The sequence below is a fragment of the Malaclemys terrapin genome, chromosome 2 (assembly GCF_027887155.1).
Source record: "Malaclemys terrapin pileata isolate rMalTer1 chromosome 2, rMalTer1.hap1, whole genome shotgun sequence".
NCBI lineage: Eukaryota > Metazoa > Chordata > Testudines > Emydidae > Malaclemys > Malaclemys terrapin.
This window is the reverse complement of record NC_071506.1, coordinates 165832273-165860173: the sequence shown is the minus strand read 5'-3', so window position 1 is coordinate 165860173 and position 27901 is coordinate 165832273. Positions and strand designations below refer to the sequence as shown.

The following is a 27901-nucleotide window of genomic DNA, read 5'->3' as shown; positions in this document are numbered from 1 at the left end:
AAGGTTGAGCTAGACCTACTCCAGAATACTCTACAGCTAGAGCCCTGTGTTTTTCACAAATGTGAAATAACATGAAATAAAATGAAAATCAAAGTAAAAAATTAAATCAAACAAACAAAAAAGCACTGTGCAGGTTTGAGCCAGCCACATTTCCATCATGGGGGGGGGGAAGGCGTAGGTGCGCCAAACTTCAGTGAGTGGTGTTGCAAGCTGGGACCCTGGGTCACACCTCCGCTCAGGTTTGTCCCAGCTGCCCCTACATCTTGATGCTGGGGGCCAGCCAAACTTCAGTGAGTGGCTTTGCAAGCTGCGCATGGAGTCATAGTGCTGCTCAAGTTTAGCCTGGCCTCCTTCCACCATCACAGAGGGTCAGATGGGACAAACCTGAGCAGTGCTGCAACCCATGCACCAGGTTTCAACATCCAGTATGGGGAGCTGGGACCAGCACCATGGGATAGAAGCTGCCACTGCTTAATGAGTGTGGGTGGGCTCATACTGCAAAAACCTCCCAGGCATCTCCCCCCGCCCAAAAACAGGAACTGACCACCCACAAGACATTCCATCCCAGTGGAGAGGGGAATTAATGGGAGGTTGGGAGAATATATATGGGGGATAGTGGATGGGTCCCTGGGTCTATGGGCGGGGGGGGGGCTTGGGCTCAATGTGGGAGGGAGACTATTTAGAGGGGGTAGGGGCAGGGTTTCTGGGGCAAATTGGGTTTGGGTGTGAGGTTCAGTGGGATAGGGCAATGGCACCAATTCAGATATTTCTCAGAGGGTTAATTCTGGTCCCTGAGCCTCCCAGCAGGGGCCCCGTTCTGGTCCCTGCTTGTTTTCCCCCACTCTCCTGCAGTGACTGTAGATCTCTCTTCTCTCTCTTATCCACACAGAACATCTGCTGATACCATCAGAGTCAAGTTCTTGGTGGACTCCCCCATGCTTTGCCATATAGGAACAGACTCCCTTGCACCAGATCACAACACCACTCACTGAAACTTGTCCTGGATGACCCTCTGTCTGTATGGAGGGGTGGTCGTGTCAAATTTCAGTGACACTGTGACCATGAAGCCAGAGTGACACTCCAGACTTCTCTGGCAGCAGCTGAACAAATGTAGTACAGAACTACATGCTTAAGAATGGTTGAGCCATGCCCCTCTTCTCCCCCCCCCCCCTCCCCCCAGATCTGCAGCCTGTGGAACTTTCGAGCAAATGTAAAAACCTTTGGGAGAGCATTTGCCCCCCATCCCCAGCCCCTTCAGTTGGCACCACTGAGAAAGGGGAAAATATAAGGGGGACAGGAGAGCTCGAGTAGGGGACCCCATGGATCGAGAATGTGGGGAGAGGGGGTCTGGAGAGCAAGCAGTAGGGTTTGGGAAGATATGTAGTGTCAAATTTGAGTTAAATTATGAGTATAGGTAAACCGGGATTTATACACTGTTTTTATTTATATACGATCTGCCTCCATCTCTTGGTGTGAAGTCTTTCTAGGGGTCTCTTTCTCCTGACTGACCTTCCTTAGTTTGGGTCTCACTCAGATCAGTTCCTAGACTCTCAACTTCAATTTTCTATCAGCCCTTCAATTTTAGGGCTTTGATCTCTTTCAGTCTCCTGGCTGTTTTTTTGGAGGCAGCCTGGTGCAGGGCTGTCACCCTTTTGATGTCCCAGGCCCTTCTGCCACCCTTTCCTTCTGTGTACTCTCCCCTTTATAGCAGGTCTTGTTTTCTCTGTTGGTTCCAGCTGTGGTGCCTATGTCCATGACTGGCAACTCTGAGAGCTGCCAGGGAGTATGATCAAGCTGCTTGCTTGTAAACAGGAGAGACTCTCCTTGCTTTTCTGTCTATGCTCAGTATAGAGTTTGTAGCTCCCATTACACAGTCATTTGAGGTATTTTATTAATGCAAATGTAATATAATAATGACTGTCGCTCATTTCCGAATATGATTATGACGGGCAATCAGTTTCCACATATATGGTTTACGAGACGTGCCAGGACAAGTTGGTGTCTACGTTCCCTCATACTGTTGGCCAAGATGGCATGATGATATTTTGTTGCTTGTTCTGCTTCCTTCATAGCGGAGTGCCAAGCTCTCTGTGATGGGCCATATTATCCCAGGTCATTGAGTCCAGCCCAGCAGACTGTATGTGCCACTTGATGCAATCCTTGTAGTCGAGGTTGGGATGGCCAACCTTTCTATTGCTTTTTCCAAGTTCACTATACAGAACTCTCTTAGGCAGTAAATTGTTATCCATACATATAACATTACTGATCCAGGTCAATTGCCTTTGCACTAGCATGGCTTCCACGCTTAGCATGGCTGCTAGCCTTTGTACTTTATTTGTTGGTTATTTTGTCAGACCATTTGATTCCCATTATGCTGCATAGGTGGCATTGTTGCAGACAGTTAAGTTTTTGGATATGGCGAAGATAAAGGGGGCAGGTCTCTAACGAGTATAGAAGACAAGGAAGCATAACAGCTCTGTAAACTTGCCATTTTGTGGACACTTTGATCCCCCATCTTGTCAATAGTCTTTTTTGTAGATGACTGAAACCTGAGGCAACTGACTTTAAGTGTACTGAAAGTTCTTTGTCAATGCTTGTATCTTTGGTAACTGTGTTACTTAGGTAGCAGAATGACTTGATGTTGTTTAATTGGAAGCCATTCAATTTTATTTCTGGTGGTGATGGAACTGATGGACTTCTGCCAGGAGATGGTTGGTACAGGATTTCTGTTTTTGTTACATTAAAAAAGGCCAAAAAGGGATACAGCAGGGGCAAAGGAATGCAGCAAATGTAGCAGGTCTTTCTCAGAAAGGGTGACCGACTCTGTGTCATTGGCATACAATAGGTCCTTTACTTCATTTTGCTGGGATTTGCTTTTGGCCTTGAATCAATGGAGGTTTAGAAGTCTGCCGTCAAATTGTGTTGTTTAAGTGACACCTGTAGTGGTAGTACATGCGGTGACTTCTAACACTCCAGCCAGGAACAAAGTAAATAATGTAGGAGCAAGCACACAGCCATGTTTAATCCCATGGGCTACAGGAAGGGATCAGATGAATTCGCACCCACTGATACATGAGACTACATATTGTCAAGGAAGCATCGTATAAGGTTGATTAGTTTGTCTGGGCAGCCAAACTTTGCAAGAAGGCACCAAAGAGCAGAGCGTCTGATGGAGTCAAACGCCTTACTTACGTTGACAAGGGCAACATATAGGGGCGTTTTTTGTTCAGCAGCTTTCTCCTGTAACTGTCAGCAGTGCTGTGTGATGAATGAAAACTTCACTGGGATTCAGGGAGTACATCATCTGAAATAACCTGAAGCCTCTTCAACAGCATCTTACCGAAGGTCTTACCAGGGATGGAGTGGAGCAAAATGCCATGATAAGTGCCACAGTCACATCTCTCCCCTTTGCACTTGTAGCTTGTTGCGATTTTGGCATCTTTGAAATCCTGGGGTAAAACCTCATTTTCCCAGCAGAAAGTAAATAAGCCTAACAAAGCTTTGTGAAGTATAGGACCACAGTATTTCAGCACTTCAGCAGGGATTTCGTTGGCTCCAGCTGCTTTTCCATTTGCCGTTTCTCAGTCTCCTCCAAAATGGTGGATCTCTGAGTTCAAATTGAACTGGTCTTTGCTCAATTGAGTCTACTGTTTGATTATTTTCCCTCAACTCATAATTGAGGAGAGTCAAAATGCTCTTTCCATCTATCTAGTATCATACTGTGCTCAGCCAGGAGGGTGGTGCCATCAGTGGACAGGATTGGACATTATTGCCTCTTTTTGGGCCATAAATATACTTTAACTCTTGAAAAAAACCTTGGTGTTATTAATATCAACAAGAACTTGCAGTTCTGTTGTTTATTTCTCCATCAAGTGTCCTCCATCTCCCACACTTTCTGCACTTCAGATTTTGATTTCTTGAATGCTTCTGCAGCTGTGAGAGAAGACGGGTTGTTCAGTTTAACTTAGTGCATGGCTCAATGGGCCACAAGGAGTGCTTGAATATTGTTGTCATTTGCATCCAACTGTTAATGCATAAAGCCAGTGTTGGCTTTATGAATTCTTAGATTTTAAGGCAAGAAGGGACAATTTTGATAATCTTGTCTGACCTCTTGCATAACGTAGTCAATAGAATTTCACCCAGCAATTCCTGCATGAAGCCCATACTGATTTGCTCATACAGTTCATAGGGGTTTTAAAAAAGGTTTGGGATTCATGGATAACTTTCTTTGAACATTGAAAATATATCGGTTTCCCGCTCATTCACCACACCATTGTCACTTACACTTCTCTGGTGTCTCTTGCATAAGGTGACCCATTGTGCTGCAAGTAATCCAGGTTGATAAATTGCTTCTTTTGTTCAAGCAATATTAGAAAGTCATGTTACATGTGTTTTCAGTGTTACTGCATAAAAACCAGTTGTGTAAAGGAAATAAATCATTTCAGAATAGGCACTTCCATTTAAACAAAATAGTATATAACAAAATTAGTGTATAACTAAATAATATTAACTATTAGAATAAATAGGAGATTATTGTGCTTTGGAGTTTACATGGTAATTTCACTTGGACAACATATCAATATAAAGTTTAATTGGTTTGAAACCTGGAAGGTATGCATTACCATGTGATTCCTATATATTTATATAACATCATAGAATTATAGGGTTAGAAGACCTCTTGAGATCCCTTCCAACCCTGATATTTTATGATTCTATGATTCTAAGGGACCTCAAGGATCATCTAGTCTAACCTCCTGCCAAAATGCAGGATTTGTTATGTCTAAACCATCCAAGACAGATGGTGATCCAGCTTCCTTTTGAAAACCTCCAGTGAAGGAGCTTCCATGATCTCCCTAGGTAGTCTGTTCCTTGTCCTACTGTTCTTACAGTTAGGAAGTATTTCCTGAGATTTAATCAAAATATGCTATGCTGAAGTTTGAACCCATTGTCTCTTGTCCAGCCCTCTGTGGCAAGAGTGAACAACTTTTCTCCATCTTTTTTATGGCATCTTTTAAGTATTTGAAGACTTCTATCATGTCCCCCTTCAATCCCCTCTTTTCCACACTAAAGATACCCAGTTCCTTCAGCCTTTGCTCACACGGTTTGCATTTCATCCCTTTGATCATCTTTGTCACTTGCCTCTGGATCCTATCCAAAATGGGTCAAAGGAACGCAAACAATCTGTGATGAAACTGGGAAAACACCTCCTGAATTCAAGGCTTGTGCTTTAGCATCTTATCTTACTTTTTGTTTATTTCTCAGACTATTGAGGAGAGCTTGAGCTGAGGGTTTTGGGTGATTATATCTATTGGCAGGCCTTTTCTTTTTGTACGTTTGCGTGTGTTCAATCTGTGCAATGTGTATCTATATACATATTATTTTTCTAAACTTCAAGAAGGAAATGTATAATGTACAGTACAGTTTACTCCAGATTATCTGACTGGCATGGGGGACATGGGTTTTGGGATTTTGGATAATAAAGAGGACCGGAGCCATTCAACAGTGGGGAAGCCTCCCCCGTGGACAAGAGCTTGTCCTTCTCCTTGCAGCCCAGGCTTGGTTTCTCTCCTCTGCCCTGCTCACTCGTTCCTGTGACAGTGGAGCTACAAAGAGCTCCCCACATGCTATGGAGCCAGTGACACCCAATCCCTGCTGACACAAGGTGCAGCAGCACAAGGAGCCCCTGCAGCTCTGCTGTCATGGCCAAGCTCACTCATTCCCATGACAGTGGGGCTGCAGAGGGCTCTCTGCACTGCCACAGGAGCCATTCAGCGGCAGGATGGCTTCCCCCCATATCAGGGCCTTTTTGCCTCTCCTCCTCTGTGTTCTGGCCAGGGGCCTCTGCTCTATTATCCAAACCTCCACATTATTCAAATCCCTTCTTTGTTTCCCAGCATGAGATATGTGCCCTCTGCAGCATGGCTCACTCTGGGCGATGAGGAAGGGATTTGGATAATGTGGAGGACTGGATAATAGGGTTTCAGGTAAATTGGAGTATACTGTATACCATTCCATCTACCACTGTTTTGATAATGATGATACTAATTTGCTCTATATATGTTAAATCCAAGAACTCAGCATGTTTTGAGAGTTGTGTACTGGAAACTGGATATTTCTGCAGGGATATTGTGAAATAAGGAATCCTTCCCACCACCAGGCCTCAGAAGAAATAGATAGCCATTTGGCTAATATCTATCTCTTCCTGTGACTTATGCATCTTTAGCCTGGTGACAGTTTGAAGTCTATTTTTCTTGATGCATCTTGGGATGACCCATGACTACCAGCAAATAGCAGTAGTTGAAGCAGCTATAAGATTCATGTAGTAAATAATTTCCATGCAGACATTGACCGTATATATAACAGACATTTAACATATATATAAAACTGACCGTCTTCCAATGCATAAGGCATGGAACAATAAGCTTTCTTCATATTTCAGGTATCCATGCCTCCTTTTCCCACTATTTTCTTCTTAAATACAAGTAAATAAGTTCTGATTTTAGGAGATTAAGGGCTTATTTTTTTCACTTGATATTCAACTAGCCCTTTAAATTTGCATTCAGGTGGCAAAGCTAATTTTTGTCCCCTCACAAAGTTGCTGAAGTGTTTTATAAATAGGCCATTACTTCCATCACTCAGAACTGTAAAGTCTGCTTCTTCCTGCAGACTTCTGCTCTTTGGACCTTCCTCTTACATTACTGGGAAATCACAACAACCTATTGCTTTTTCTGATAATGGAATTCAGAATCAGTGCAGAGAGTTTCCTCAGGTAAACAGTGGTACATGTGCATTAAGAAATATCCCTAGCAATAAAATGTTGAAAAATCATCTCCTTTTTCCTTGACTTTTCTCATAATTCAGACTGTTCAAATTCAGATTCTCCACACTCTCTCTCTCAAATGACATAGCTCCAGACATTTTTTTCTTTTTCTTCTCCTTATTATTGCCCACATTTAACTGATTTCCAATTTAATCAGCCCCTCCCATTAGAAATGATTACATTAGAAACTTTGCAAAGGGGAACCATACTACTTTGATCACATTTTTCATTTTCAGAAGCTAGAAATATTGGACTAAATTTCCTATTAAACCAATAGTAACTATGATACTATTTTCTATTAAATGTGTATTTTCTTCATACAAGCCAAAATTTTACTCCTGTTACCCACAGAGTGAAAAACCATTAAATGTATATGATAAGATTTTTTACTGACTATTGAGCTCAGGAGGCTGGGGCATATACAAATTTTAATTACTATAAGGAAATCAAATGTAGAGTCCAATTGTGCTCTTACCTATACTAGTGTAATTTCATTGGAGTTAATCCTGATTTACTTCTCTGTGAGAAGAAAATAAGACTCTTAGAATCTAAAATTTCCACCCAAAGGACAGATAAAATTTTCACTACATTTCTTACCCTTTGATCTCATATTGAAACCTAAACCTCACAAATTACACAACATTTATTCTCTAATATTTCTAAATTTTATTGGGGTATTTTCTTAAAATCAGGTACAAATCATTTTAGTATATTCATCTATAACAACTGTGGTGATTTTGTGGTTACTGCACCATTAAGTCATTTGAGCTATGTCAATTTACAGCAGCTTAGGATCTGACCTGATATTTTGCATAGATCTGTACTTTTCACAAGAATGCTTCCTTTCATAGTCATTTACAAGTTCATGCAGAATATAAAAAGATAAAAAATATCTATCTATCCCTTAAAAATGGAGATAGTCATTATATAGCAGCAATATTTTCTGCACAGGCACTTAATACAAAATATCAGACTAATATGCTGAACTGTGTACCTTAGTAATTTCTCTGAATGTTACAAATAGCACATGTTTATTATTTTCTTCAAAATTACATAAATCTAATTTATTTAAAATGTTTATTTTATGTGTTTTGAAGTAAATTTCCCCCTACAAATATTTTATGCCATAATCTCATTGAATATCTTCTTCTTATGACTCATTTGGATGAATTGCTCATGCAGTAGGCAGTATTTAGTTTTATGTTTGCATACACAGAGATGTGGTCCAGGTTTCATAATGCTTTGAATACCAAACCGTAAAACCGCTTTTCAAAAGCAAATTCATAAATGCAATCATGCATACCTTTTTGAGTTATGAGGTGGCTGCAGATTTGGCCGTGCTGACTTGATGCAGTTTTGACAGGTTAGGTTAAAAGATTAAGTCTAGTCTGTCTTCACTTTGCTCTGACTCTGACACACTAAAAAAAGTTGCAGATTGGCTCTATGCCTAGTATGACCTCTACATCTCCTCAGAGTGACAACACTTCCCTTTAAGCCTCTCCAAAGGTCAAGGCAGATAACTTGTTGAGTCTTCCAGATACTTTCTTATCTGTGGCTCTTCCTCCTAACATCACATAGTGGAAGAAATATGCAAAACTCTGAAGGAAAATAAATCAGACTTTATAAGGAGTAACTTGTATTACAGTAAATCTAACCACCACCCTTGTTAGCTTGAAGCCACAATATTATTCAAAAAAACCCACCCAGAGTTCAAAGAGGTCAGACTCTTTCACAACCCGTCTCTTTTGCCATGTTGATAGTTATATACATAATTAATTTACATCTGAAGCCAGTTTTTCAATCATTCAAAATGAAAGAGTTAAGTAAATGACAGTAGTTTGTATGAAAAAGAAGCACAGTACTATACTGGGAACTATACTGGGATTTAAGATATATTTAGGCAAAAGTGCACCCTTAAGAAAAATTGAAGACAAATAATAATAAGATAATTAAAGGCAGGCATCACAATCAAAGGCTTTTACAAGCAATGTTGTTATATGTAAGATGATTACCTTCACATAGTCATATAGATTGATAGATTTTAAGGCCAGAAAGGACTGCCATAATAATCTAATCTGATCTCCTGTGTCACACAGGCCATAGAATTTTACTGTTTAAAATTTGTGCCTTATTTTGAGTTTGAATTTGTGTACCTTCTAAATCCAGCTATTGGATCTTGTTATACCTTTGTCTGCTAAATAAAAGGGCCTTCTGCTATCAAAAATCCTCACTTCCTGTAGGTAGGTACCTATAGAGTGTGATAAAGTCACCTCTTGTATGTCTCTTCAATAAAATTACAAAATTGGGTTCCTTACATCTCTCATGGTAAGACAGGTTTTCCAGTCCACAAATTATTCCTGTAGCTCATCTCTGAACATTCTCTGATTTTTCAACATCCTTTATGAAGTGTGGATGCCAGAACTGGATACAACATTCCAGTAATGGTTCTACTAATGTCAAATACAGAGATAATCCCTCTTCCTTCTTTTATTTGATATTCCCCTGTTTTTACATCCAAGGATCGCATTAGCCCTTTTGTCCAAGCATCGGACTAGGAGCTCATGTTCAGCTAATAATTCACCAGGACCCCATCTCCTTTTTAATCACTGCTTTCCAACTTGCAGTCCCCCAATCTGAAAGCTGTAAAACATGGCCTACATTCTTTGGGTGGTATTCACTTGTAGGGGAGGTTAGGTGTCTACGTGCCATTTTAGGTGCCTATTGGCATTCACAAAACCCCTACTCAGCTGACACCTAAACCTGTAGGCACCTTAATTCCCTAAGCACTTAAACTTCTGCCATTAAGTCCCCAAAACATCTAAATTTCAGTGACTAAACATGTGTACAGCCACTGAAGTACTGGTACCACCCAGCAGCTTGCTGACTTTCTCACTCCTAAATCTTAACTGGATTCACAAATGAGGTATTCTCCGCCTCACTTGTCTTTGGGGCCCGACCCAACAGTTATGCTCAAAGCGCCCTTCAGCCCATGCAATATGGGTGGAGCAGGAGTTGGTGGTGCCCCTTTTCTAAGTTGTAACCTAGTTAGCACACTTCCTGAGACTATTAGAGACCAGGTTCAATTCACCCCTCTCCCTCATTCAGTGTAGTGTCTTGAACTTGACTCTTCTATCTTCCAGGAGCTATGGAGTATTCTGGAAGTGTGTCTCAATCTCTCCTTCTGGACAGACCCACTGTGTATAAATAATTAAATATTCAATTGGCTCAAGGGGACTGGAATCTGGGTCTCTTACATCCTGGGCAAACAATCTATTCAGTGGGCATAAGCAGGCCATTATCTCTTCCTCATTTTTCTTGAAAAAAGGGCTGCCCTGGATTAGGTACCTAACTCCAGGAGAGGGTTTACAGAAGTGAATTCCAAATGGAGATAGATGTCTCTCTTTGGCTCAGAGTTAGGCATCTAAATATTGAGGCCAGACTGCTTGCCATTTCCTAATGGCTAACCAAAGCAGCTCCCAACTCAGTGTGCTGGCTTTTGTGAATCCATGCATTGTATAGGCAAGACTGGGCATCTAACTGAGGGCCGTGAATTCCACTAGATGGCCAGATGCCTAAAAGATAGGCCACTCAGCATTGCAGCACCTCAGGCCTGGTCTACACTACGACTTTAATTCGGATTTATCAGCTTTAATTCGAATTTACCCTGTAACCGTCCACACAACGACGCTATTTATTTCGATGTAAAGGGCCCTTTAAATCGATTTCTGTACTCCACCCCGACGAGCGGAGTAGCGCCAAAATCGATTTTAACATTTCGAATTAGGGATAGTGTGGCCACAATTCGATGGTATTGGCCTCCGGGAGCTATCCCACAGTGCATCATTGTGACCGCTCTGGACAGCAATCTAAACTCGGATGCACTGGCCAGGTAGACAGGAAAAGCCCCGCGAACATTTGAATTTCATTTCCTGTTTGCCCAGCGTGGAGAGCACAGGTGACCACAGATAGCTCATCAGCACAGGTAACCAGGCAGGCTGATAATCGAAAAAGAGCACCAGCATGGACCGTGAGGGAGGTACTGGATCTGATCGCTGTATGGGGAGAGGATTCAGTGCTTGCAGAACTTCGTTCTAAAAGACGAAATGCAAAAACTTTTGAAAAAATCTCCAAGGGCATGATGGAGAGAGGCCACAATAGGGACTCTGAGCAGTGCCGCGTGAAAGTCAAGGAGCTCAGACAAGCGTATCAAAAAACAAAGGAGGCAAACAGTCGCTCCAGGTCAGAGCCGCGGACATGCCGCTTCTACGCCGAGCTGCATGCAATTCTAGGGGGGGCTGCCACCACTACTCCACCTGTGATCGTGGATTCTGGGTCGGGGATAGTCTCATCAGCGACGCCTCAGGATTCTGCCGATGGGGGAGAGGAGGAGGAGGAGGATGAGGATGAGCTTGCAGAGAGCACACAGCACTCCGTTCTCCCCAACAGCCAGGATCTTTTTCTCACCCTGACTGAAGTACCCTCCCAAGCCTCCCAAGCCAGTACCCAAGACTCTGACCCCATGGAAGGGACCTCAGGTGAGTTTACCTTTTAAAATATAAAACTTGTTTTAAAAGCAAACGGTTTTTAATGATTACTTTGCCCTGAGGACTTGGGATGCATTCGCGGTCAGTTCAGCTACTGGAAAAGTCTGTTAACGTGTCTGGGGATGGAGCGGAAATCCTCCAGGGACATCTCCATGAAGCTCTCCTGGAGGTACTCTGAAAGCCTTGCCAGAAGGTTTCTGGGCAGTGCATCCTTATTCCCTCCTCCATGGTAGGACACTTGACCACGCCATGCTTGCAGCAAGTAATCTGGTATCATTGCCTGACAAAGCCTGGCAGCGTATGGTCTCGGTGTTTGCTGGCATTCAAGCAACATCCGTTCTTTATCTTGTTGTGTAATCCTCAGGAGAGTGATATCACTCCTGGTAACCTGGTTGAAATACGGGAACTTAATTAAGGGGACAGAGGTGGCCGTTCCTACTGGGCTGTTTGCCTGTGGCGGAAAATAAATCCTTCCCTGCAGTTAGCCAAGCGCAGATGGGAAATTGGCCCTGAGTTTTTCGCGTTTGGCTAGCAGGAATCTTCCCTGTTACCAGCCATGGGGGGGGTACCATGATCATCCCAGAGAATTCATGGCGGGAGGGGGGCGGCGGCGGGGGGGGTGGTTAGTTTGGTGCCTGCAGGGATCTTCCCTGATACCAGCCACGCGGTGGGGGGGAGGGGTACAGCGATCATCCCAGAGAATTCATGGCGAGAGGGGGGGTGGTTAGTTTGTTTTCTGCTGCTGCTGCTGAATGTTAACAGAAAAACTGCAGCACTCTACAGGCTATGCTTGGTATGTGGGAAAGGAGGGCGCAGAAGCTGTAAGACAATGGCTTACCATGGCCGCATGCAAGCCGAATTCTGTTGCCCAGACCTGTGATCTCTAGCAGCAAAGCCACAGGCACTCAGCATTAAGAGGCAAAATGCGACCTTGCACAGAAATCACATGTGCTATGTAATGTGAATAGTGTTGGTCACCGTGAAAGAGTATAAGCATTGTTCTGCAAAATGTAGCTTTTTAAACAATTCTCTCTTTTTTCCCCTCCCTACAGCAGCTGCAAATTCCTCAAGCCTCCCTCCTCCATCCCGAAGGTTATCACAGATAAGGCGTCGTAAGAAGAGAACGCGAGACGAGATGTTTTCTGAAATTATGGAATCCAGCCGCAGTGACAGAGCTCATCTGAATGAGTGGAAGGAAACAGTTTCAAAGTATAGGAAAGAAGCCAGTGAACGTGAGGACATGAGGGACCAACGTGAGGACAGGAGGGACCAACGTGAGGACAGGAGGGACCAACGTGAGGAGAGGAGAGACGCTCGAGATGAGAGGTGGCGGCAGGAAGACCAGAGGAGGCAGGATGCAATGCTGGGGCTGCTGCGTGAGCAAACAGACATGCTCCGGCATCTGGTGGAGCTTCAGGAACGGCTGCTGGAAAACAAACTGCCGCTTCAGCCCCTGTTCCACCCTCCCCCCTCCCCATGTTCCGTATCCTCCTCACCCAGACGTGTAAGAACACGGGGGGGGGAGGCTCCGTACACCTTCCCATTCCACCCCAGTAGACAGCCCAAGCAAAAGGCTGTCATTTTTTTAACCTTTTCTTTGTGGCTTTTTCCTTCCCAGCAATCCTCCTCCCAAATACCACCCGGGTTCCCTCCCTCTTTTTCTAATCTATTAATAAAGAATAAATGATTTTTAAATGATAGTGACTTTATCTGGTTTGAAAGAAAGCTGGGGGAAGGGGGAGGGTGGGTTCCTTACAGAAAATGAGTCAATAAAGGGGGCGGGTTTTCATGAAGGAGAAACAAACAGATATTTCACACTGTAGCCTGGCCAGTCATGAAACTGGTTTTTAAAGCTTCTCTGATGCACAGCGCTTCCTGGTGTGCTCTTCTAATCGCCCTGGTATCTGGCTGCGCGTAATCAGCAGCCAGGCGATTTGCCTCAGCCTCCCACCCCGCCATAAAGGTCTCCCCCTTACTTTCACAGAGATTGTGGAGCACACAGCAAGCAGAAATAACAATGGGGAGATTTCTTTTGCTGAGGTCAGAGCGAGTCAATAATGATCGCCAGCGACCTTTTAAATGGCCAAATGCACATTCTACCACCATTCTGCACTTGCTTAGCCTGTAGTTAAACAGCTCCTGACTCCTGTCCAGGCTGCCTGTGTATGGCTTCATGAGCCATGGCATTAAGGGGTAGGCGGGGTCCCCAAGAATAACTATTGGCATTTCAACATCCCCAATTGTTATTTTCTGGTCCGGAAAGTAAGTCCCTTGCTGCAGCCCTTTAAACAGAGTAGTGTTCCTGAAAACGCGAGCGTCATGAACCCTTCCCGCCCAGCCCGCGTTGATGTTAGTGAAACGTCCCTTGTGATCCACAAGTGCTTGCAGCACCATTGAAAAGTACCCCTTGCGGTTTATGTACTCGGTGGCTTGGTGCTCCGGTGCCAAGATAGGGATATGGATTCCGTCTATCGCCCCACCACAGTTAGGGAATCCCATTGCAGCAAAACCATCTACTATAGCCTGCACATTTCCCAGAGTCACTAACTTTTGTAGCAGCACCTGAGTGATTGCTTTGGCTACTTGCATCACAGCAGCCCCCACCGTAGATTTGCCCACTCCAAATTGATTCCCGACTGACCGGTAGCTGTCTGGCGTTGCAAGCTTCCACAGGGCTATCGCCACGCGCTTCTCAACTGTGAGGGCTGCTCTCATCTTGGTATTCTGGCGTTTCAGGGCAGGGGACAGCAAGTCACAAAGTTCCATGAAAGTGCCCTTACGCATGCGAAAGTTCCGCAGCCACTGGGAATCATCCCAGACCTGCAACACTATGCGGTCCCACCAGTCTGTGCTTGTTTCCCTTGCCCAGAATCGGCGTTCCATGGATAGAATCTGCCCCATTAACAACATGATCTCCAAAGCACCGGGGCCCGTGGTTTCACAGAATTCTGTATCCGTGTCCGTGTCCATGTCCATGTCAATGTCCTCATCATGCTTGTCGCTGCGTTGCCGCCGCCGCTGCCTCCTCGCCTCGTTTTTCTGGTCCTGGCTGAGCATAAACTCCACGAGAACGCGCGAGGTGTTTACAATGTTCATGACTGCTGTCTTGAGCTCAGCGGGCTCCATGCTTGCCGTGGTATGGAGTCTGCAGTGTTCACTCACCCAGGAAAAAAGGCGCGAAAATGGTTGTCTGCCGTCCGTTGCTTTCATGCAGGGAGGGAGGAGGTGAGGCTGTACCCAGAACCACCTGCGACAATGTTTTTTGTCCCATCAGGCACTGGGATCTTAACCCACAATCCCAATGGGCGCGGGAGACTGCGGGAACTATGGGATAGCTATGGGATAGCTACCCACAGTGCAACGGTGCAGAAATCAACGCTAGCCCCGGTACTTGGACGCACACCACCGAATTAATGTGCTTAGTGTGGCCGCATACATTTCGACTTTATACAACCTGTTTTTCAAATCCGAATTATATAAATTTGGATTAATCCCGTAGTGTAGACATACCCTCAGTCTCCTTTGTGAACCCCTAGATGTATGACCTTGCATTTAGCTGTATAAATGCATGTTGGTTGGTTGTCCCCAGCTTGTCAAGAAATCCAGAACACTGTGTGTAAGTGACCTATTTTCATAATTGTTACTATTCCAAGAATATCTGTAACCTGCAAAGTTTGAAAATTGTTTTATATTTTTTTTTACAAATTATTGACAAAAATATTTAGTAGCACTGGACTGAAAATCCATCACTGTGAGACCCCCCCCCAGTGAAAACAAATCCATATGATGATGATTCCCCATTAACAATTGTTTGATATTTACCTATCATATCAGTTTTTAATTATACTAAGCTGTTAATGAGAATGTGTGTATTATATCAAATGCCATTCAGAAGTCTACGTCTATCAGATCAACCCATTACATTAATCAACCAAATTTGTAATCACATCAAAAAATACTATCTAGTTTTATTGACAAGATTTATTTCTTATAAACCATATTGATTGGCACTCATTATATTACCATCTTTTAGTGCTTTATGGTTGGAATTTCATATCAGCCATACCATTATTTTGACAGGACAAGTGTCATGCTAGCATGCCTATAATTATCCGAGTCATCCCATTTATTCTTTTTAAACAATAGCTTTCTTCCAGTCCTCTGGAATTTCCCTAGTATTCTGAGATTTATTAAACATTAACATCAACAGACCAGAGAGCTCCTCAGCCAACTCTTTTAAAATTCTTGGGATGAAGTCATCTAGAGCCTTTTCTTTATGAACAAGATGCTGTCTACATAAGAAAGTTGCACTGGTTTAACGTAAATCATTTTTCAAACTTATTAAGTTAAACCAGTTCAAAACCCTGTGCAGACACTTATTTTGGTTTAAGAGTGGCTTACTTCAGATTATCTTAAATCAATTTCTAATTAGTATAAAGTAAACCGAAATAGAATATCAGGGTTGGAAGGGACCTCAGGAGGTCATCTAGTCCAACCCTATGCTCAAAGCAGGACCAATCCCCAGACAGATTTTTGCCCCAGATCCCTAAATGGCCCCCTCAAGGGTTGATCTCACAACCCTAGGTTTAGCAGGTCAATGCTCAAACCACCCTTGAACTAAACCAAAATAAGAGTGTTAACACAGTCTTTGGCATCTGTTTAGTTAAATCAGGTTAAAATCATACCTCTAGTTAAACTGGTACAACTTTCTCATATAGACAAGGCCTAAACTACTGACATATTGATTAAAAGAACAGGAGTACTTGTGGCACCTTAGAGACTAACAAATTTATTAGAGCATAAGCTTTCGTGGACTACAGCCCACTTCTTCGGATGCATACAGACATTTATTGATTAAATTTTATTTAATACTTTTATGAAACTATAAAGATTAGTTTATTTATTTATTTGTTATTGCAAGTGAATGGCATTAATTGCACGTTATTATGAGGCCACATCAGTCTCTCTTTCAAGAAAAAACATGGGTAGAAGCCAGACAGGACAAAAACCTGAAGTCCACTATGCAGATTTGTCTAAAAAGCATCCCTTCAAGATGTAGGTTCTTCAGGGGCCTGAAAAGATGACAAGAGGGGAATCCACTAGGAAGGGAATCCCTTTCCACATAGGACCAGCAAACCTACATCCCCCAATGATTAATTGGGTCTAGGAAGAACTGTGCTGCCAATGGCCTAGTCTCTCTGCAGTGGCTCAGTAACAGTCACATAGAGGACTCCTCCAGAGTCAATGTTAAGGCAGCATTACCTACAGCTAGGATATCTGCTTGGATATCTGGGGGCTGAGAAAAGAAAGTGGTTATGGAGAAAGGCAGATGTCATGCTCCACCACCCTCACCCAAAGAAGTTCCTAACTTCTTGAAATTAAACATTGTTTCATTGAAAAAAAATATTTAAGGAAAAATGTGTATTCATCTAAATAGTAAAGTAGACTTGCATCTTATTGTTATTTTTAAATTGTTTTGATATTGAAATGGCTCATATTGTCTATTGTGGCTTCAGAGAAAACCTTGTGATACAATGCAGACCTCCTGACTCCAATCCCAACTATACATATAAAATGAAAGGGTCTAAATTAGTTGTTACTACTCAAGAAAGAGCTCTTGGAATCATTGTGGCTAGTTCTCTGGAAACATCCATTCAATATGCAGTGGCACTCAAAATAGCGAACAGAACGCTGGGAATCATTAAGAAAGGGATAGATAATAAGCCAGAAAACATCATGTTGCCTCTATATAAAACCATGGTACGCCCACATCTTGAATACTGTGTGCAGATTTGGTCACCCCATCTCAAAAAAGATATATTGGAATTGGAAAAGGTTCAGAAAAGGGCAACAAAAATAATTAGGGGTATGGAATGGCTTCTGTATTAGGAAAGATTAATAAGACTGGGACTTTTCAGCTTGGAAAAGAGACGGTTAAGGGGAGATATAATTGAGGTCTCTAAAATCATGACTGGTGTAGAGAAAGTATATAAGGAAGTGGTATTTACTCCTTCTTATAACACAAGAACTAGGGGTCACCAAATGAAATTAACAGGCAGCAAGTTTAAAACAAATAAAAGAAAGTATTTCTTCACACAGCGCATAGTCAACCTGTGGAACTCCTTGCCAGAGGATGTTGTGAAGGCCAAGATCATAATAGGGTTAAAAAAAGAACTAGATAAATTCATGGAGGATAGGTCCATCAATAGCTATTAGCCAGGATGGGCAGGAATGGTGTCCCTAGCCTCTGTTTGCCAGACGCTGGGAATGAGCAACAGGGGATGGATCACTTGATGATTACCTGTTCTGTTCATTCTCTCTGGGGCACCTGTTACTGGCCTCTGTCGGAAGACAGGATACTGGGCTAGATGGACCTTTTGTCTGACCCAGTAGGGCCATTCTTATGTTCATGAATCTTACACACTAAACTCATTCTCAGGTATCAAGTATGCATGTGTTAGTATGTGCACATGCACAAAATATGGAGGTATAGTATTTGTAGTGTTCTATACTGCTCTCTGAGTACATTTTGTGTAGTGTTTTATCTTATTACAGGAAATGGTTTAAGCATTTTAATATATGCAATTGCATATATATTAAAATGCCAGGGTTCAGTGCCATGGTTTGCTCTCTTAAATCTGCATATAGAAGAGAGATTATAAAAACATTTACAAAAGTACATTTTCAGATCCGAGGACAGTCCTTGTATTCTAGATGACTGTTTCATGATTTTACCTGATAGAGGTTTAAAGTTTAATTTAGAGAATTTATAGTCTAAAAAGCTGAATTTTCCCATGGACCTGCAGAGTTCTGTGGTGATGTTAAATACCTATTGACTGTGATTTTTGAGTAGTTTTAAGCAGACCAATTCATACATAAAGGTGTTATCCAGCATGCAGTGCAGAGTGTAAGAAGGACAATGGTTCAACAAGGAAATAAAAACGTATTTCTTGTTTTAACATTAGAGAGAGTAAAGAAGATCATGTATTAATTAAACAAAAGACTAAACAGAACAAACCTTTGGAAAAGCAGACATAACATTTAAGAATAAAATCAACATGGCAGGGTAAAGGTCGGAGAAGATCAAGTAAGTTGCTAATAGTTGTGCTTTTTCCATTTTCTTATCGATCAATATTATGTTTTTTCCCAGTGAAAATGCAACAGCAGAGTTATTGCTGACCTTTTCCTCACCCTTCCATTGTGTATAAAATCACAGCAAAATAACAGACAACTTCATAAGCTGCAGAGTTTTTCTAACCAAAACACCACATTTCCAGAAAATATATCTTTTTAAAATAGATATAAAAGCCTTTCTTTATAGGATAAAAAGTAATTTTCTTCTATCTAAATTATATGTATGAAAATCCTATTTGGAATAAAAGATATCAGTTTAAGCATCAATTATTACATGTAATCTTTGGAAAATTCAGATACAATTTTAGCTGATAATTGACAGTCCAGGCTTGCTTCCAGTAAAATTAATGTAAACCAATATTTATTTCAGTGGGAACAGGATTGAGCCCCTAAATCTCTTCTCAAAATTTTGCTCAATAACTACTAGTAATATTATTCTTTCCAAGTTAAAAAATAATTTACCAGAAACTCTTGATAAGAAATTTACAAAATAGTTAAAAAAATTAAGAAAGAGGAGAGAGATACAGTAAATAATTCAGGAAGGAGATTACTTTTCTTTTCCTTACATTATGACACTGTCTTTCCACTTCCTTCCTAATTCTTCTCTCTTATTATGAATAGACACACAGAGAATTGGAGAAACAAAAGAAATTATTAAATGAAAACATTTGAAGTGATTTAGATGTACTGTCTTTTTGTATGTTTTTTATCCCAGTTAAGTTAAAATTAAATGATAAAAATACACTTTTATATTTTAAAATATCAGTGAATTGATTTTTTTCCCGCATTACTATAGCACACAAACATATAATCATCTCTCATAAAAAAAAGAAGCACCCTTTGAGGGTGTGTGTGAGGGGAAGAATTATTGAAGTTTCCCGCTACAGCTAATTTTAACAGATAACTGTGGTAAAGGTAAATAAAAATAACCAACTCACCTAGTGAGAAACATCAAAACATTCACAGCTGCTCATTATATATTATTTTAATGGAGCATTTTATATAGAACAGTGGAAACACTTAAACATTTCAGTAGTAAAGGTATAACCTATTAACTTAAAATTGATGTAATCATAGTTAAGACAGCTTTACTTACAAGGATGCTTTGCTGGGTAAGGTATCTGTTGCTCAACAGTACTGTGATATGTTTAATCACAGCATGTTATTCAGCCACTAGCTATGTGGTGCTGTACAAGGTTCCAGATAGGGTGTGCTCCCTAGTAACCAAAGAAAGCCCTTTTTTTGCCTTTAGTTATAGCTGTTTTTACTAATAAAAGCCTCTTGTTTAAGAAGGACAGACTGTCAGAGTCACCAGGCAGCCAGCTGAAGCAGGAGCAGATGTAGTTTAGACCATAGGCTGGCAAGCATAGCAACAGCCCGGGATGAGCAGGGAGATGCAATCTGAGTTTGTTGAAACTACTGACAATAGGAGCACTCCTGGACAGGCAATGACATTGAGCACATTGGAAAGACTGCTTCCCTTAGGAGCCTATATACATGTGTAACCCTTCTGCCTATCTAAGTTGGCAGCAACAAGGACCAAGGACCGGGTTCTGTATCTAGAGGTTCCGTTTCAATAACACAATGCAAAACTGGCTCGAGCCCCCACCCAGTGACCTGGGACAATTACATACCACGCCCTGGGCGCCCCTAGGAGGCAATACTTCCCCTCTCACAAGCACAGAGTCTGAGTGTAACAGAAAATGTTTAATAACATGAGGTAAATGACATCAGCATTACATTGGAAAAACACCACAAACAGGATTCATAACACAAACCATGAGCAAAAAACCCACCCCAGCAAGTTGGGCTGTGTCCTTTCCCTTGGGTTCTTGAAACCAGCAACCCAAGGTTCACCAAAGTCCCAAAAGTCCAACAACCCCCCAAAGTCTCTGTCCCTGGTCAGTGCAGCCCCAGAGTTCGGGGGGGGGGGGCACGCAGGGTGTTAAGGGGCACCTTACGTGATCCGAGGCCGATGGGGTTCCGCCGCAGCCTTCACCACGAGCCGCTCCACACCACCAGCTGCCCCGTGAGCTGCTCCCGCCGTCCCACGAACTGCTCTGGCAGCTGCTCCACTCTGCTCACCGACCTGTGAGCCGCTCAGCTCTGCTCCACTTCAGCTGGGCCGCTCCCACAAGGCTCCGCTCTGCTCGCTGCTCCTCCAGCCGCTCCGCTCACTGCTCCGCCAGCCGCTTAGCAATATAGCTTCAGGCTCCCCCACTAGCTAACACAGCCTCAGTGATCTCAGCTCTTTTGTGATTTCAACTCTTAGCAATTTCAGCTCATAGTAGTAGGGGAGCCCCAGTGCTAGTGCACCATTGGCCCAAAGTGAATTCAGCTCAGCAGTCGGTAACTAGACTTCTAATGGAATCAAATTTAGCTCTGACATTCAACAGTGGAGAGAGGGGATAGTGCAATTGGTGTTTCAACCCCTCAGAGAGGGGGCCCATCCCATCAGGTACAAATACCTGTCCCCATCCTCTCTCCATTCACTGGGAGTTGTAACCCATGCCCCTTGTCAAGCAAGTGCTACTTAGGTAATGGTGAAGGACTCCCTCAGTCCTTCTGTCATACAACAGTTCCACTGGCCTTGATTCACAGAATCAGGGTAACAAAACTTTATTCTTCCTGCCCCAATAACAGAGAAACTGGGGATCCCACACCAGCCAAAGTAACCACTTTGAGTTGCTGTTGTTTCATGCCAGGCGAGTAGGTGTGCCTATGCAAACAAGATCAGCCCCTGGAGTTCTTTTCCACACTCGCCATAATTCACCACCAGATGTCAGGGTGGAGCTCATCCTGACTCTGCTTACACATGCTTTCAGATCACCTGGGTGGGTCCTCACTTGTAGATTGACTGAATCTGGGGCCTATCTCAAGACCTACAGGTAATTGCCTCTGGCTCAAGGATGATTCATCAGGCTAAGGGAGGCTCAGGCTCAAAGGTATCATGCTGACTCCATAGACTCTGTCATGACATAAAAACATGCTGTGTATCATTCACACCTAATCAACTCAGCTCACATGACAAATACTGGATATTCACAACAAACTGTTCAAGAGCAATATACACACCATGACTTTTTTTTGCAGAAAATTAGAACTGTTCCCAACTCTCATGATTTTATCTTGAATCATGTGATATCTGATGTTTAACTTAAAGCTCCATCTCCTGGATACTATTGATTACATATGAAACTCAGCTTCCATTTTAAAAAGTAAGTTTCTAACTCTCATGGTTTCGGAGAAAAGCTTGAAAAGATGACTCAACTGTACCATAGAGGATCAAAGACCAGAAGGCAAATAAAAAGAACCTAAAATGTATTATTTGTTAAAAATCTCATGACTCATGATTTTTATACACTTAAGTTTGGCAATACTGAAACTGGTATAACAATACTTAGCTATTGTTACCTTAATCGGGTGTAGCAATGTCTAGTTGTTAGTAAACTGGTTTCAGATCCTTAGATGAAAGGCACCATAGAAGTGCAAAGCATTATTATTGTTATTATTATTCATTTTATTTATCATCATATTACACTGTCCTCAAAGCAGAAATGCCAAAACTGAATGAGAAAGTGGCTCTCATCCTTTTGACTTGGAATATCATTGTCATGTGACAATGTTAACAAATCACAGCAAGAATCACTTTCTTATAAGGAACTGTTTAGGATAAGAAAAACAACATTTTCTCTAAACCGATCTCTGCCTCTCTCTCTCTTCCCCCTTCACTCCAGAGAGTGATTAATTATTAATTATTATTATTATTATTATTTTATTGTTTTTGTTGTTTGTTGTAGTATTTAGAGGGTCACCCCCATTAAGGATCAGGGCCTAATTTTGCATACATTCAATGAAAGGACAGTCCTTGTCCCAAAGTGATAAGTATATAAAGCAAGAGATAACATCCAAATACAGCAAAAGGATGCAGATGAAGAAGTACAGAACCTTTCTGCCCAGCTTCCTGTTATAGATTTAAAAATACACACCTCTCCACAGCTTCCCTCCATTTTTTCTAAATAATCTTTAACAAACATTTTTATTTCACAACAAATTGTATATCAATTTAAATTACAGATTACCACTCCAGATCTGGTTACATACATAGTTTTATGTATTGCTTCAAAGTTCCCGTTCAGTAAGTTTAGGACTATTTTCATAAGGTTATCTTCCTTCACTATTGTTGTGGTGTAAATCATTGCTAGTAGGGTCACATACCAATTCAACTGAATTTGGAATCAGTTCTGTTCCCTTTGTACCACTTTGGTTGCACAAAGGGGATAGAAAACTTCCATACCAGGGCAGCTCCATATGCCTTTTGAATAGGGGAATCTCCAAATGGCATAAGTCATCAGAAGTGGTTCACCACCTCTCCTAGCCACACCTTCATTTCTATTTCATAGAATCATAGACTATCAGGGTTGGAAGGGACCTCAGGAGGTCATCTAGTCCAAACCTCTGCCCAAAGCAGGACCAATCCCCAACTAAATCATCCCAGCAATGGCTTTGTCAAGCCTGACCTTAAAAACCTCTAAGGAAGGAGATTCCACCACCTCCCTAGGTAACCCATTCCAGCACTTCACCACCCTCCTAGAGAAAAAGTTTTTCCTAATATCCAACCTAAACCTCCCCCACTGCAACTTGAGACCATTACTCCTTGTTCTGTCATCTGGTACCACTGAGAACAGTCTACATCCATCCTCTTTGGAACCCCCTTTCAGGTAGTTGAAAGCAGCTATCAAATCCCCCTTCATTCTTCTCTTCTGCAGACTAAACAATCCCAGTTCCCTCAGCCTCTCCTCATAAGTCATGTGCTCCAGCCCCCTAATCATTTTTGTTGCCCTCCATTGGACTCTTTCCAATTTTTCCACATCCTTCTTGCAGTGTGGGACTCAAAACTGGACACAGTACTCCAAATGAGGCCTCACCAATGTCAAATAGAGGGGAATGATCACGTCTCTCTATCTGCTGGCAATGCCCCTACTTATACAGCCCAAAATGCCGTTAGCCTTATTGGCAACAAGGGCACACTGTTGACTCATATCCAGCTTCTCATCCACTGTAACCCCTAGGTCCTTTTTTGCAGCACTGCTGCCTAGCCATTCGGTCCCTAGTCTGTAGCAGTGCATGGGATTCTTCCGTCCTACGTGCAGGACTCTGCACTTATCCTTGTTGAACCTCATCAGATTTCTTTTGACCCAATCCTCTAATTTGTCTAAGTCCTTCTGTATCCTATCCCTACCCTCCAGCGTATCTACCACTCCTCCCAGTTTAGTGTCATCTGCAAATTTGCTGAGAGTGCAGTCCACACCATCCTCCAGATCATTAATGAAGATATTGAACAAAACCGGCACCAGGACCGACCCCTGGGGCACTCCGCTTGATACCGGCTGCCAAGTAGACATGGAGTCATTGATCACTACCTGTTGAGCCCAACGATCTAGCCAACTTTCTATCCACCTTATAGTCCATTCATCCAGCCCATACTTCTTTAACTTGCTGGTAAGAATAATGTGGTAGACCATATCAAAAGTTTTACTAAAGTCAAGGAATACCACATCCACTGCTTTCTCCTCATCCACAGAGCCAGTTATCTCATCTGGGAGCTGACCTTGTTCGTGAAGACAGAGGCAAAAAAAGCATTGAGTACATGACCTTTTTCCACATCCTCTGTCACTAGGTTGCCTCCCTCATTCAGTAAGGGGCCCACTCTTTCCTTGACTTTCTTCTTGTTGCTAACATACCTGAAGAAACCCTTCTGGTTACTCTTAACATCTCTTGCTAGGTTTTCTATTCCCATTTTCCACCTTTTACTCCTCCTCCCCACTTAGTTCCCCTCCCTACTCCAGTTCATACTTTTCTCCATTATTATTGGATTCCTTCTCAAGTTCCCATTTTCTGCTCCTTTCCCAATCATCACAGAGTGTGAGAATCTATAGGTCTGGAACCTGGGTCTGCTGGCTCCTGGCCAGCTGCTATGTCCACACTGCCACTTCTGGTAAAGTAGGGAACAGCAACCTATCAGCCCTATGGATTCAAGCATCACTGGATATCCCGCACTAGAGGTCTGGACTGTTGAACCCTACTGCATTCCCTGATTGGCCCAGTCATGCTATTTATAGCCTAAGGGAAACACTTTACAACTAGGTGGATCCCTGGTTTGTTGCTGCAAACAGGCCTTGCTGCACACTCCTGATACTTTACCTTATTTCTGGCCCCAGAAGTGCTGCTGATATCTGGTCTTGTTCCTGGTCCCCTGCTTTGCTCCTGACATCTTGCCCTGCCTCAGTTCTTGGTCCCCTGCTTTGTTTATTCATTAAATCTCATCCTATTTAAAATGACATCATGAATTTTTGGAAGTCATTGTTTTTTAGGTGTTTTAGGTAAGCAATACTGTTCCTACTTCCTTCTGCCTCCATCCCAGGTTCTAGGCTCCACTCCAAACCTTTCTCACCAGCAGGGATCAATTTGGAAAAAGAAAATGATAGCAGTAGTTACTAAAGCTTCATCCAGAACCCAGCGTCTGACCAAAACACCTCACTTTCCAAATGAGCACAAAAAAATCTTCACATGTTCTACTGTAAGCATCTAAATTTGCAAACATTCCAGTCAAAAGATAGAGGTAGAAGATAGGGCTTAGAATGGAAGATTCAAACTATGGAATCATTTTCAACACCTCTGCGATGTATATCTGGGTAATATGCAGTACAGACACCAAAACCAATGGGCCCTAAACGCACTCACATACTTCCCATCAGGCCCACAGTTTAAGACTGGTAAAACATGCCATCATTAATAAAGTAAAAAACATATAAAATAAAAGACGCTTAACCCCTACACCTGAATGTGTATTTCATTATAATGTTTGGCACTAGATTTTCTAAATTTCATCATGATTTTTTCACCTACACTCTGTTTTGTCATTCTACTCTGTGTCTGCTTTTCAGTTATTCAATTTTTTACCTTTCTCTTTACATAAGAGCAAAAGACAGCCATACTGGGTCAGACCAATGGTCCATCTAGCCCAGTATCCTGTCTTCTGACAGTTCCCGATCCCCGGTGCTTCCGAGGGAATGAACAGAACAGGTAATCATCAAGTGATCCATCCCCTGTCACGCATTCCCAGCTTCTTGCAAACAGAGGAACACTTCAGAGCATGTTTTTGCATCCCTGCTCATCCTGGCTAATTTTAATCTTGCCTCATATGGAAGTTGTTCCATACCCTAATCATTTTTGTTGTCTTTCTCTGCACCTTTTCCAATTCAGTATATCTTTTTAGAGATGGAGCGACCAGACCTGCATGCAGTATTCAAGATGTGAGCGTACCACGGATTTATGTAGTGGCAATATGATAGGCCTCCCTACCCTAGTGTTAGAGTTTTCTATCTAGGGCTCCCCACCATAGGGCTAGTGTTCCTATGCCATAGGGTTTCTAACCATAGGATTACTGTTTCTATGGGTCGGGCTCCCTGACTTAGGGTTTGGGTTCCTACGGCGACAGCTCCCCACCTTTGCATTAGGGTTCCTATGGGTTGGACCCTTGCATTCATAGTTAGGCTGCCTTTGCGTAGGTGACTTGGAGATAAGGTTAGGGTTCTGTTCGAAAACCTCTTCTAATGACACCTCAATCTGGGACAGTTCCTCAGATTTATCATCTTAAAAGCGTGTTAACCTAACACTCTTTTTCATCTGAAACTTTCTTCTGCCCCCTCTTTCATTCTTTCCTCCATCAACTTCTCTTATTCTCCTCCTCTGCTCCAATTCTTTTAGACTACTCCCAATGATGCTATCTATCCATCACATGAGATTTGGGGAATATAAATTATGCCTGATCACTCAATATAACTAAAGTCACTCTATTCTTCCTCTTCTCTTCCATTCTCCTCTCTGTGACAATTTCTCAGGTGACTGTGAGTCACCATGTTATCCCTCTGGTGGTAGGGTCTTTCTTCTCTTATTTCATTAGCAGTAAAATGATTAAGTAAGCAAACTGGCTGTGAGTATCAGGACTCTATTAAACACACCATGATGCTAGTATTCAGTTTTGCCAACAATCATGATTTTATTACGAGTCTCATGATATTTGGTGTTTTACTCAATGTCACAGCTCCTGGAGGCTTGGGAATACATGAGAACCTCAGCTTTCATTAAAAAAAAAGTAAGGTCTAGATCCACAAACAGATTTAGGTATCTAACTACCATTTTAGGCACTTAATTCCAAAATTTAGTTCCTCAAAACCACCATTCAGATGCCACCTAACCCTGCAGGTGACTAAATTCCCTAGCTGCCTATATTTCCTCCAATAAAGTCCCCTAAGTGCCTAAATTTCTGCCAGTGGGAAAGCATAAATACACTCAAGGCCTGTCATTGCTGAGATGTTTCGTGCCTAAGCCCCAGCATCCCAGAGGGAAGATAGGTGGAGAAACATCTAGCATGAGGGGGATTCTCATACAGAACACCACTATGAAGGAAGTGGTGGTACTGGTATCTCTTTTATTCTTAATTGCCCACACATTAGAGCACTCACCCAGGACGTGGAAGACTCAGGTTCAAATTCACACTTTCTACCTGATTTAGAGCAAGGACTCAAACCCAGGTCTCCTGACTCCTAAAAGTGCCCTAACTAATGAGCTATATGGTATTGGGGAGAGGGGACTCTCTCTTAATCTTTCCCTTTGAATTTGTTTCACTTTGTATGAAGTGCTTAATCATTGAAGCAGGAACTGGAACCCAGGTCTCCCAAATGAATGCACTAAGCTCTAGGCTATAGAGTCACTTTCACTCCCTCACTGACCAATAACTATTAAAGTATTTCATACAAAGTGGAATAGCTTCAACTGAAGAGACTGAAAACCCCAAACAACAATACCCTCTACACCATAGAATCATAGAATATTAGGGTTGGAAGAGACCTCAGGAGGTCATCTAGTCCAATCCCCTGGTCAAAGCAGGACCAACACCAACTAAATCATCTCAGCCAAGGCTTTGTCAAACCGGGTCTTAAAAACCTCTAAGGATGGAGATTCCACCACCTCCCTAGGCAACCCATTCCAGTGCTTCACCACCTTCCTCATGAAACAGTGTTTCCTAATATCCAACCTAAACCTCCCCCACTGCAACTTGAGACCATTACTTCTTGTTCTGTCATCTGTCACCACTGAGAACAGCCGAGCTCCATCCTCTTTGGAAGGCTGCTATCAAATCCCCCTCACTCTTCTCTTCTACAGACCAAATAACCCCAGTTCCCTCAGCGTCTCCTCGTAAGTCATGTGCCCCAGCCCCCTAATCATTTTCATTTCCTTCCGCTGGACTCTCTCCAATATCCCCATATCCCTTCTGTAGTGGGGGGCTCAAAACTGGACACAATACTCCAGGTGTGACCTCACCAGTGTCGAAGAGAGA

The 27901-nt window shown here is 42.5% G+C and overlaps 1 protein-coding gene across 1 annotated transcript; it reads left to right on the top strand.

Annotated features, from left to right (window-relative positions):
- The first annotated feature begins 11222 nt into the window (after positions 1–11222).
- LOC128831295 (pre-mRNA-splicing factor CWC22 homolog) lies at positions 11223–18402 on the top strand. Its single transcript, XM_054017613.1, has 3 exons — positions 11223–11355; positions 12417–12714; positions 18330–18402. Exons 1-3 carry the CDS (start codon positions 11340–11342, stop codon positions 18400–18402), a joined length of 387 nt encoding a protein of 128 aa, XP_053873588.1. The 5' UTR covers positions 11223–11339.
- The last annotated feature ends 9499 nt before the right edge of the window (positions 18403–27901 follow it).